General features: G+C 44.5%; 1 protein-coding gene across 2 annotated transcripts in view; it reads right to left on the bottom strand.

The window, feature by feature from the left end:
• Positions 1 to 12,439, bottom strand: part of KCNH1 (potassium voltage-gated channel subfamily H member 1) — a 250,570-nt gene that overhangs the window by 91,555 nt on the left and 146,576 nt on the right. For both annotated transcript variants that reach the window (XM_069954618.1, XM_069954617.1), the window contains one exon: positions 246 to 498. In XM_069954618.1, the coding sequence (XP_069810719.1) occupies positions 246 to 498 (253 nt within the window). The remainder of the gene's footprint in view (positions 1 to 245; positions 499 to 12,439) is intronic.

Raw genomic sequence — 12,439 nt, 5'->3', positions numbered from 1 at the left:
CCAGAGATCAGCTTCAATCCGTGGGGAAACCTGGCTGCAAGTATTCAGTTCCGCAACAGCACCACCACAGGAAAAGTGAAGTATTACACCGTGTCCTATCAAATCAATGGGTTGGAGGACAGCAGAGGTCATCCAGAGTGAGAGATGCTCTTTGTAACCAGGAGATAAGGATCCTGAACAGAGGACCCCGTCTTCTTAACTCAGAATTTCTTAAAATTACTCAAATTTCTCAAATTACAACTTACCCAAAATAGCTACAACTTCATCATCCTGGATAACTTCCAAAGAGCCGGACACCACAAAGCATAGCGTGTCTATGCTCTCGCCAGCATGGTAGATCAAATCCCCCGGAGCACAGTGCACAGTCTGGAACTCCATGGCCAGTGCCCTCAGGCAGCCGTCACTAGCTAGTCGAAACGCGGGGTGCTCCTTAAATACTTTGCGGTTCAGGTGGACACAGATATCCGCTCGCATGTCTTTGGGACATATCTGAAGAACCTAGAAGGAGAAAAGCGATAAATAGTTAAAGTGAAATGAAAGAATGGTCCACAATACCAGCACCAGCTTTGTTATTCAAAGTGTTGTAGTCAACGGAGGGACTGTAGTATGACTTTGGGGGAGGAAGCTGACCGCTGACATCTAATGTGGGAAGCTGACCACTGACATCTAATGCTGGAGGCTGACCGCTGATATCTAATATGGGAAGCTGACCACTGACATCTAATGCTGGAGGCTGACCGCTGACATCTAATGCTGGAAGCTGAATGCTGACATCTAATGCTGGAAGCTGACCGCTGACATCTAATGCTGGAAGCTGACCGCTGATGTCTAATGCTGGAAGCTGACCGCTGACATCTAATGCTGGAAGCTGACCGCTGACGTCTAATGCTGGAAGCTGCCCACTGACATCTAATGCTGGAAGCTGACCACTGACATCTAATACTGGAAGCTGACCGCTGACATCTAATGCTGGAAGCTGCCCACTGACATCTAATGCTGGAAGCAGACCACTGACATCTAATGCTGGAAGCTGCCCACTGACATCTAATGCTGGAAGCTGAATGCTGACATCTAATGCTGGAAGCTGAATGCTGACATCTAATGCTGGAAGCTGACCGCTGACATCTAATGCTGGAAGCTGAATGCTGACATCTAATGCTGGAAGCTGACCGCTGATGTCTAATGCTGGAAGCTGAATGCTGACATCTAATGCTGGAAGCTGACCGCTGACATCTAATGCTGGAAGCTGACCGCTGACGTCTAATGCTGGAAGCTGCCCACTGACATCTAATGCTGGAAGCTTACCGCTGACATCTAATGCTGGAAGCTGACCACTGATATCTAATGCTGGAAGCTGACCGCTGACATCTAATGCTGGAAGCTGACCACTGACATCTAATGCTGGAAGCTGACCGCTGACATCTAATGCTGGAAGCTGAATGCTGACATCTAATGCTGGAAGCTGACCGCTGACATCTAATGCTGGAAGCTGACCGCTGATGTCTAATGCTGGAAGCTGCCCACTGACATCTAATGCTGGAAGCTGACCACTGATATCTAATGCTGGAAGCTGACCGCTGACATCTAATGCTGGAAGCTGACCGCTGACATCTAATGCTGGAAGCTGAATGCTGAAATCTAATGCTGGAAGCTGACCGCTGACATCTAATACTGGAAGCTGCCCACTGACATCTAATGCAGGAAGCTGCCCACTGACATCTAATGCAGGAAGCAGACCACTGACATCTAATGCTGGAAGCTTAATTATGCAGCATACATCCAGAACTATATATGATTTCTCGTCGTGTTATTAGGGTCCCTAATGACAGTATCAGTAAATGCCTGGTATGCACACTGGGGGAGAAATTTATCATAGTCAGCATTTCATGGACCTTAGCAATGAATTCCATGTTCAGGTCAAAATTTCAACCCAAAATGCCAAAAACACAAAAGAATTATTTACACATTCACAAAAAAAAACATATAACATAAACATATATAAATATTTTTTTTTAAATGCCTGCATTTCCATTCTTTTGCGGGCCAGAAAAACGTCACAAAAAACTGCGTTTGATGACAATCTTAAAAAATTTCTGGCTAGAATTTTATTACCTGGGATCACAAAGAACACAATAAATAATTTGCAATTTGCAAGATTTTCCCATTTCGGCCCAGATACAAATCTTAGTAATGAGATTTGCTTGTACAGAGAGTAACAGTGTAGATGTAAGCCGAACTTTCCAGCCTTCAGGTTACAGGAGGGGCCGCTGTTCGTTCCTCACTTTAGAAAAACTTTGTTCTCATCATCAGAGTGCCGTGGGGCTCAGACACAGAGAATATGCAATAAACAATATATATTAGGATTATACAATGTTACTCTCAGGCGCTGTTTCATTACCCCCCCATCCATTCTTAGGGTTTTATAGTCCAAATAATGGGATCAGCCGCCTGTAGTTGATGATTTGTTCCCCTGTACGATGCCGCACAGGAGCTCTGAGCAGTCAGGTATATAATTATGGGGGCATTCAAGGTGGTTTACAGGGGAAGATTGCTGCAATTCTCACACTAATGTGATACATTACAGATTATGAGGTCTGATAGTCAGGATGGGATCTGTACATAGAAATCACAAAGTAACAAGGCTTTATATAAATAATACTTAAAGGGGTACTTTGTATTGAATAGACTGGATGGATATCCCTGTTCCTAGGTTGCTTGTGGTATTACAATTCAGCTCCATTCACTTCAATAGAACTGAGCTGCAAAACCCTGTGCCTAAACTAAGGACAAGATTTATGCTGTTTCTGGAAGATAGCAGCTATGTTTTTCTAAGCCTGGATAACCCCTTTAATAGGCTTCTTTGAGTTTCTAAAATGGTATGCCTCAATAATCTTTAAATAAAAATTGAAGTAATTTAGAAAAATAATTATTGTGCATGGCACTGCACTGTAATTATGTTTCCTACAACAGGATAGAATTGAAGTGAATGGAGCTTAATTGCAAACCGCACCTGAAAGAGTCGTGTTGAAGAAAGTGACCATGTTTTTCTAACACTGAAGTTCTACACAGAAGGGAATTAAAGGGAATCTATCACCATGAAAATGATATCTGATCTATCACCCTCATGTTATAGCGCAGAAGGAGCTGAGCAGATTGATTTATAGCTTTGTGGGAAAAGATTCAGTAGAACTTGTAATTTATTGATTGAAATCTGTGATCTTTCCGTCCATTGGGCGTACCTATCATTGAGTGTTCACTGGACTCCTGAGAATAGAAACAGCAGAGATTTCAATCAATAATTTACAATTTATATGAATCTTTTCCCACAAAGATATACAGTGGTACCTCGGATTAAGAGTAACTTGGATTAAGAGTAGAGATGAGCGAACCGGGTTCAGGTTCGAGTCGATCCGAACCTGAACGATCGGCATTTGATTAGCGGGGGCTGCTGAACTTAGATAAAGCTCTAAGGTTGTCTGGAAAACATGGATACAGCCAATGACTATATCCATGATTTCCACATAGCCTTAGGGCTTTATCCAAGTTCAGCAGCCACCGCTAATCAAATGGCAAAAGTTTGGGTTCGGATCGACTCGAGCATGCTCCAGGTTCGCTCATCTCTAATTAAGAGCGTTTTGCAACAAGAGCTCACAGTTTATTTGTAAATTTAAATTTGTAACTTGGTTTAAGAGCATTGTTTTGGTTTAAGAGCTCCCTGTACTGGGTGGGAGGGGAGGGAGGGGCATGGTCTGCATAACGGGGTCTACAGCACTGTACTCTGACCCAAGAAGCCTCCCTCACCTTATCTCTCCATAGCTGTAACCCCTCTCTCCCCGGACAGAGAATGCTGCATGTATGTGCCCACATCTGCCCTGCTATTTCCTTCATGCTCCCTGCAGTCTCTGGCCACCCTTGTGTTTCCCATCCTCTCCATTAATACTATAATATGCCTGCACTCACACTCAGCTATACATACTGCTGCTATAATGTGCCTGCACTCACACTCAGCTATACAAGCTGCTGCTATAATGTGCCTGCACTCACACTCAGCTATACACACTGCTGCTATTATGTGCCTGCTCTTAGACTCAGCCATTCACACTGCTGTATAGAAAGAGTTTCTGTCACTGTCCTCCTGCACAGCTCTGTGATTCTTACTTCCTGATTGGTCCAGGCTGAACACACACCCCTTCCCCATTGCTGTCATGTGACCACACAGACCTCTGACAGCAGCCCTGCTTCTCTGTTTTAGCTTGTTGTACTATGCTACTGCATTATGGGGATCTGCATCTCCATTCTCTATCTACAAACTGCTGCTGTATTTCCAGGTTTATGTGTTACTATACGTTATACACCACATGCTGATTGCTATACTGTACAGAAACTTATAATATGACATTCAGCTGTTTTCAAATGTTTGTTTCATTTGTTTTACCATTTATTCAGATTAAAAAATCATTATATTTGCATAGTTGCCAACAGTCCCGGTTTTGCCGGGACTGTCCCGATTCTGAGGAGACAGCCCCAGCAAAACCATGTCCCGGGAAGCTCCGCCCCACTGCAGGAAGCCCCGCCCCCTTCCAGCGCAAGTGATGCCACTCATGCAGAACAGGGAGAGGAGTCCCTGGGGGACTAGAGGAACCATACTGGTGAGGTAAGTATAGCTTTTTTGTTTTAAATACAGATGAAGGGACAAGAGGATGCTGAAGGTGGTACTGGTATGATGATGAAGGGACAGGAGGAGGATGAAGGGGGAAGTAGTATGATGATGGAGGGGCTGGAGGATGAGAGGGGTAGTACTATGATGATGGAAAGGCAGGAGGATGAAGGGGGTAGTAGTATGATGATAGAGAGGGCAGGAGGATGATGAAGGGGTAGTAATATGATGATGGAATGGCAGGAGGATGAAGGGGTAGTAATATGATGATGGAGGGGCAGGAGGATGAAGGAGCAATAGGATGAAGGGAGTAGTGGTATGATTATGTAGTTTGCAGCTGCATAATATGGGTACAAACCACCAGTATGTACAGCATTCTACTGACTGACTATCTCTGAGTTTCAGCCTGCTCTGAGTGAGGTGGGTAATATAATGGGGACCTGAAACTGGGGAGTTTATTATACTGGGGACCAAATACTGGGGTGTGTAATATACTGGGGACCTAATACTGGGGTGTGTAATATACTGGGGACCTAATACTGGGGTGTGTAATATACTGGGGACCTAATACTCGGGTGTGTAATATACTGGGGACCTAATACTGGGGTGCGTAATTTATTGGGGTGTGTAATGCTCCTTTTGGGTTCTGACTGTAAATTCTAACTGGAAAAATTTGAACCCACACCCATGATAGGCCACACCCCACCGAGACCACACCCACAACAAGCCACACCCCTTTTTAAATGCTAAAGTGTCCCTGGAAAAATTTTTCAAATGTTGCCAACTATGTATTTGGAACCAATTGTCTGCATATCAATGATTTCTTATGGGAAAATTTGCTTTGATTTTCCAGTGAATTGAAGAGGTCCCAGAACTAATTATTCTCGTAATCCAAGGCACCACTGTATATGAATCTATCTATAACATGATGGCGATAGATTACATAACATTTTCATGGTGATGGGTTTCCTTTAATGGGTACCTATAATTTAAACAAACTTCTGACATCTTATAGCGACATGTAAGAAGTGTGTATGAGTGGAGGTCCGGGTGCTGAGACCCCCGCCAATTTCTAGAATGAGGGGGCAGATGCGCTCAGCAGCACACACTCTTCCTCTTCATCACGATAACTGCTAATTTGGCGGTGTATAGTTATAATGGAAGCTTATGGAGCTTGCAGTAGGTTTTAATCCAGGGATGGGAAACCATCGGCCCTCACTTCCTATGATGCCCGATAATCGTTTAGCAAGGGCTGCACACGCATCGTTAGCAATGTCCATGCAGACATTGCCCAAACAGTTAATACATCTCAGACAAGCTGCTCAGCTAATGACTGTCCAGGACTTGTGGTCAGTGATTGGCTGAGCGGCCAAAAAGGCCATTTTGAAGCTGCACATCGATATTGCATGTAATGATGCGTGGCCGGCGGCTGAAGATTTTGTGTCTGGGCCTTAAGAAATGATCGTTTCGTTGGCTGATTGTAGTCTCTATTACATGGAGCGATAACAAATTTCAAATTTGTGGAAGGTAGGTGCATCTGGGTGGTCCTAAAAAATATTCAGGTATTCAGATCTATAGGAAGGGCACATTGAACTTTTGCCTTGGCACCAAGCCAAGCTATGACTGGTGTTGGCCACCTGGCTCCAGGGTTTAGCCCATTGCTGCAAATGGAACTTCTTGGATCAGAACTTAAAGAGTTCCATAGCTGTAATAAAAGCTCAGACAGAAGGTCTATCAGTTCATATATCCAGGTCCATATCCAGTTATATCAATATCTCTCAGTACATGGCAGGAAGATCGACGACAGACGCTTTTCTTACAATATTTAATTTACAAGGAAGCCATAATCCCGATGAATTATTCTTCCATTAGAGTCACAGCCGAGTGGCCCGTTCCCAGAGTCACTCTATGTAATGCAGTTATCCCATGGGCTGTAACTAATGCGGTTATCAGAGGTTTAATCAATACACTACCTTTCCCCGGAGAGGCGATATCATAGACTCTCTAATGTTCCCCTTTAGATAACATAACATTGGATTCCTGGAAAAAGGCGGGATCCTTCAGAGCCACGTCCATCATCTTAGGCAGAAGGAAAGCAGGAACCCTGAAGTTAATTTACTGAAACGTTTGTATTATTTTCCATCGGAGATGCGGAGTCATTATTCAGCGTCAGTGACAGCCTCCGGTGTACACCTATCTACGTCCTCCGTGATTCTTACCAAACAAGCAGCAATTTGATACATTAAGTGGTTTATTCAAATGTGCACAGCTTGTAATAAAAAATGGAGACAGCCTGCTGCGGGCCAACGCCGGCGGCAAGATTTGATGTGGCGAAACACAAGCTCCGTACATCACCCGCTGGCCTTACTCATCAATTTTTCAAGGAAAACTAATGTATACCCTGGAAATATCTGTCTATGACATTCACTAATGTTTCCTTTTAGTTTTACAGTCCCCTAAATAAACATGAATATGAAAGAATTATGTCCCAGTCTTCTGTATAATGGCATTGCATGCCCTTAAAGAGGACGTCCCATGAAACTGAAAAAAAGGCAGGCGGGGGGTGGAGGGAGGAAATAATAAACAAGTCAACTTACCCATCCTGGTGCCTCAGTAGCGCCTCTCTCAGGTCCCGTTGACACCGTTGACTGTCAATGGGACCCGGGAGCGGCACTACAGTGCACGAGAATAGGTGAGTTTACTTTATTAATTTCCCTTTTCAATTTCATAGGACTACTCCTTAAGGGTACGCTTACACTGGGGAATCCGCACAGAGACCTAAGGCAGATTCCACCGAGGGGCTTCTGCTTGCAGTCCCACCCGTTCCATAGACTGAATGATATTTGCCGGCGGATTCTGCCATCCGCCCAAGGAATTAACATGTTGGCAAATTTAATTGAGTCTATGGAGCGGGCAGGACTTCAAGAGTAGACTGCCCCTCGGAATCCGCTTGCGGACGTACCCTTAGGGTCAGTTCACACGTACAGACTCGCAGCGATTCTGGCAGGTCCTGGCAGTTCACTGTCACTACATACCCGCAGCTGTCTGAACGACCGCTGCGTGTATGTAATTCTGCCGGCCCCTTAACCCCTTCTGCTGCCGCCCGGCTCCCGCTCCGCTCCCTCTCTGTATACATTACCTCTCTTCGCTGCATGGGGTCCCGGCGTACTGCTCTCCCACCTGGCCAATCAGTGGCTGCGGCTAGGCAACACACTGATTGACCGGGCGGGAGAGCAGTACGCCGGGACCCCATGCAGCGAAGAGAGGTAATGTATACAGAGCGGGAGCGGAACGGGAGCCGGGCGGCAGCAGAAGGGGTTAAGGGGCCGGCAGAATTACATACAGCGGTCGTTCAGACAGCTGCGAGTATGTAGTGACAGTGAACTGCCAGGACCTGACAGACTCGCAGCGAGATTTACGCTGCGAGTCTGTACGTATGAACTGACCCTTAAAGTCAATCTTCACTTTTTGCATTCTGTCATTTTTAGGTTAAAAGAAATATACTTTTTTTTTGCATTTAGAGACCTATTTTTCTGAAACACAACTCTGAATTACTTACATAGACTTATCCATGGCAGTCACATCATAAGGGTTGGCTGAACCCAACGATTGGCAAAACTGATTGAACTTCTATTGTGTATATATGCACATATACGCTCTCTTGTGACGACAGGTGTTGGAGGACAGAAGGATCAGGCATGATGAATTTCAACTGCCCAATCTAAAGGAGTCTGGCTCGGCTAGGCATTTATATATAGGGGTATTTGGGAACTATATGTATGGCCATTTTTAAGGTCCGGCCCTGTCAAAAATCTGACAGATGGCAGCGTGACTGACCCAGGACTCTCGCAGGAAGGCATTTTCATCCAAGTTTTGATGATGTCACGAAAATGCTCATCCCGGCTGATGGACAGCCCTTTCAGCCAATCAGTGACTGCAGCAGCGTCCCACCCCATTCACTAACTGGCTGAGAAGCTAGTACATCAGCCAGATCTCAGAGCGGCATTAAGCGGGGGTTAAGGGTACTGACTTTGACATACCTGCAGTGGGATGACAATCCCGCTGCAAGTATGTCAGCCCATTGAAGTTAATAAGCAGGTATCCGCAACGGATTTCGCTGTAATTTACAGCGAGAAATCCGCTGTGGATACTGTACGTGTGTTTGTACCCTAACTCTATGTCTATGTCAAAGATTTGGAACCATATATTGGAAAAATTAGGATTCTGCAATAGAATCCATAGAAAAATAATCAGGACTAAATATTGGATGAAAAGTGTAATATATGTTGCTGAGGATATTTCAGAGACTTTTGTCCCGGACAACCCCATCTTAGATCTTGGCTACTCACCTGATAGGTATTAGAGCCTGTGGTTGGGAAACGTAATGTTAACCCTTTTTATTTCTCCAATGCAACTATAACAAGGCATTGGCATGGATGTCTATGACATCCATTATGGTAACTGATTGCTCCTTAAATACTTAAAGCTGCATTGCTTAAAGGTGCTTTGTCCTATTAGCTTAGCGTGCCATAATGGCAGACAGCACCCTTAAGGTAATAACCCTAGAACAAATGCCTCGGGCAACGTTATCCTATATATTGATTAAGCATCCCTGCTAATTCCTAATGTGTAAACCTCCAGTGGGAAAAAGCAGAATGGCTGCAAACATATAGATCCATATAGACGAATGGTTAGAACCCTTGGGCTATCTACCTACCTTTCATGGCCACCATTATTTACATAATCATTTTCTACCATGAAGATCAGGTTAACCCCTCTTAGGACTTCTATTAGCCCCACTGGCGTCGCTCCGACCGACGTCATCTCTATCTGTTTACTGATGCATTGGTTTCCCCCCATACGTTATTTATGTCTCCGCATCTCAGATGAAATACGAAATGTAAAACTTCATCCTGCATCCAATCCAGTATCACTAATCTGTAACATCAGAAAATCAGGAAATCCGCCATTCCTGTTTTATTTTCCGCATAACTTTTTTCAGCCCATAAAGGAAAATGATTTATTTTGGGGCTTTATTTTCCCTGATGCGTCAACTCCGGTTAGAACAAAGGAACAGTCAATGTAGAAGAAGAAGCTGTGTTCTTCCTGACCCCCCAAGGTTTATTCTGACCTACTGGGGTAAGCTGCGAAACATAAGAAGAGGAGAAGAAAGAACTCGTCTCAACTCCTAACGCCTACAATGTTACTTTCCCTAAGCAAAGGAAACGGCGTCTTATCAAATATTGTGAGCACAACTATATTTAGGAAATAGGAAAGTTATTCTGACTTTATACAGTGTCAAAATTTATAGTTTAGGAGTATTTTTTTTCGAAAGTATTTCCGCTGCTCAAGTCTGTCATCAAGCAGAAAGGCTCATGAGAATGGCGAGCCATCAAGGGGAGAGAACAATGGAGCCTACCATATTGTGGGTTGACTTATTCTGGGTAAATATAAATAAATCGATTATTTCAGGCATTCCATCTTCAGAACCATTGCCAATATAGGATCACTGGGCAGCTCACTTACAGAACGACCGCCAATGTAGTGTGGTGGGTCGCTCGACGGGTCACTTACATGGGTCACTTACATGGTTGTCCCTGGTAATGCCACTTCTATGGTGGTTGGTCGGTGGTGCAGTACAGCTTAGCTGGTGATGGTACTGTTGTGAGGCCAGTGCTGTCGGTACCGCCACCCACAGAAAGGGGAAAATAACCCAGTGAGTGTGTAGCCGGTATGTGTAGGTGCTGGTGCAATGATCACTGAGTCCCAGTAGAATAAATAAAATGGCTTTACTGCTAGTCTCTTGCAATACAGAATAGCTTGATAATAGATAGCTTCTGTGATACAGACTTGGGTTCACTGAATCTGTGCCAAGACATACCTTAATTGGTACTACACACACAGAGGGCCAAGAGCCCAGACAAGCCGGGATATCCCTGAAAAGCTAATAAAACGTAACTTTTATTATAATATAATATAAATAATAAATTTGTGAGAATGTGAGTTAAAAACACTACTCCACAGTCAATCCCTATAGTTATATAAGTCCACTGACAGTGGTACTAGTTAAAGTCTGACTTAGCTGCAGTCTAACCAGACCAATATGACTGTGGTAGTAGAACTTTAAAATCTAATCACCGCCTCCACAACTAGTTTCGCTCCTAAACGGAGCGTCTTCAGGTGTAGGGCAAGTGGTTGTCTTCTGATTTGCAGCAGCACCCATTATGGGCGTACTTAGGTATGACGTAAATACAGGTGCATACAGGTGAGCGGTACCTGTGCACGTCAATCATTGGGAAGGGGAGTTTTTGGTCATAGTACGATTATGCTGATAGGTGTTCTCATGTCTCCTCCTATCTGAGGCAATCACATACCAGGTTATATAAGACCAAAAAATGCCAGGGACACCGCCATTTGCCCTACACCTGAAGACGCTCCGTTTAGGAGCGAAACAAGTTGTGGAGGCGGTGATTAGATTTTAAAGTTCTACTACCACAGTCATATTGGTCTGGTTAGACTGCAGACGTGTTTCATCTAAACCACCTTCTGCCCTGCAGTGTCGGGTACCCGTCCTACTAGGGTGACACAAGCCCCAGACTATGTTACCTGGGTGAGGGTGTCCCAGTTTCACCTGCACTGCGAGATAGAGTAGATAGACCTTGGTTACAGTTGCTTTGCTCTATCCAGGTCAGTTCCTCTGTCCTAGGATACAGCCCTGAACTTTTAAGAGAGGTTCACGCTGTGGGCTGGGGTGATCTCTGACTTGTCCTCTTTTAGGGGTCTTAACACTACAAAGTGTCTATAGCTAAAGTCTTAGAAAGAAAGTCTCTGCATTCTCCATACACAGGTCTCTGTCTACTAACACAACTGGTCTGTCCTGGACGGGAAAGTTCAGCAGGGATGCCTGTTCTGTGTGTGTCCTACTCCTCGGAGAATCAGAGGGAAACTGACGCTACACTTCCTCTCCCCAAGTGACTATTTCCTACAGGGTATATAAGAGTCCCTGTGAGTGGTGGAGAAGAGAGCGTGCAGAGTAAGGAGAAGAGCGATAGGTAGGGAAGAAAGAAGTATCTCCACTGGTGCACAGAATCACATAGTACAAAGAAACAAAAACCCTTTAGCGACTACAACTGTGCAATACATATATACAATGGGCATTCCACCTCCAGAACTACCACTAAAGTAGGATCAGTGGGCATCCTACTTCCAGAACCACCACTAATGTTAGATCAGTGGGCATCCCATGTTTAGAACCAGCACCAATGAAGGATTAATGGACATTCCATCTTCATAACCACCACCAATATAGGATCAGTGGGCATAGCACCTTCAGAACCACCAGTAATGTAGAATCAGTAAGCATCCCACCTCCAGAACCACCACTAATGTTGGATCAGTGGGCATCCCACGTTTAGAACCGCCACCAATGTGGGATCAGTGGGCATACCCCCTATTTTTACTACTAGAGATGTCAAACTAACAGGCCTGTAGTTACTGGCCTCTTCCCTACCCTTCCTGGCTTTTCTCCAATAATCAGGAACAGGTCCTGTTATGAGGGATTGGTTACACAGATCAGTCAGGAATGGAAAGATCACAGATCGCACTTCTTTAAGAAAACAATGAAGTTGAACTGTTACAACTAGAAGTAATGGCCTTTCCAACTATCTTATGAGCCTCATGTTTATACTTAATGTAACTGAGATTGCCATATATGCCATTGGTGAGGGTTGCCCCAAGGGTAATAGACTAGACCCAGCCTCTCCTGTTATTAGTGGCATAAGC

Source organism: Dendropsophus ebraccatus, chromosome 15 (genome assembly GCF_027789765.1).
Source record: "Dendropsophus ebraccatus isolate aDenEbr1 chromosome 15, aDenEbr1.pat, whole genome shotgun sequence".
In the NCBI taxonomy this organism is placed as follows: domain Eukaryota; kingdom Metazoa; phylum Chordata; class Amphibia; order Anura; family Hylidae; genus Dendropsophus; species Dendropsophus ebraccatus.
This window is presented reverse-complemented; position numbering and strand designations above follow the sequence as displayed.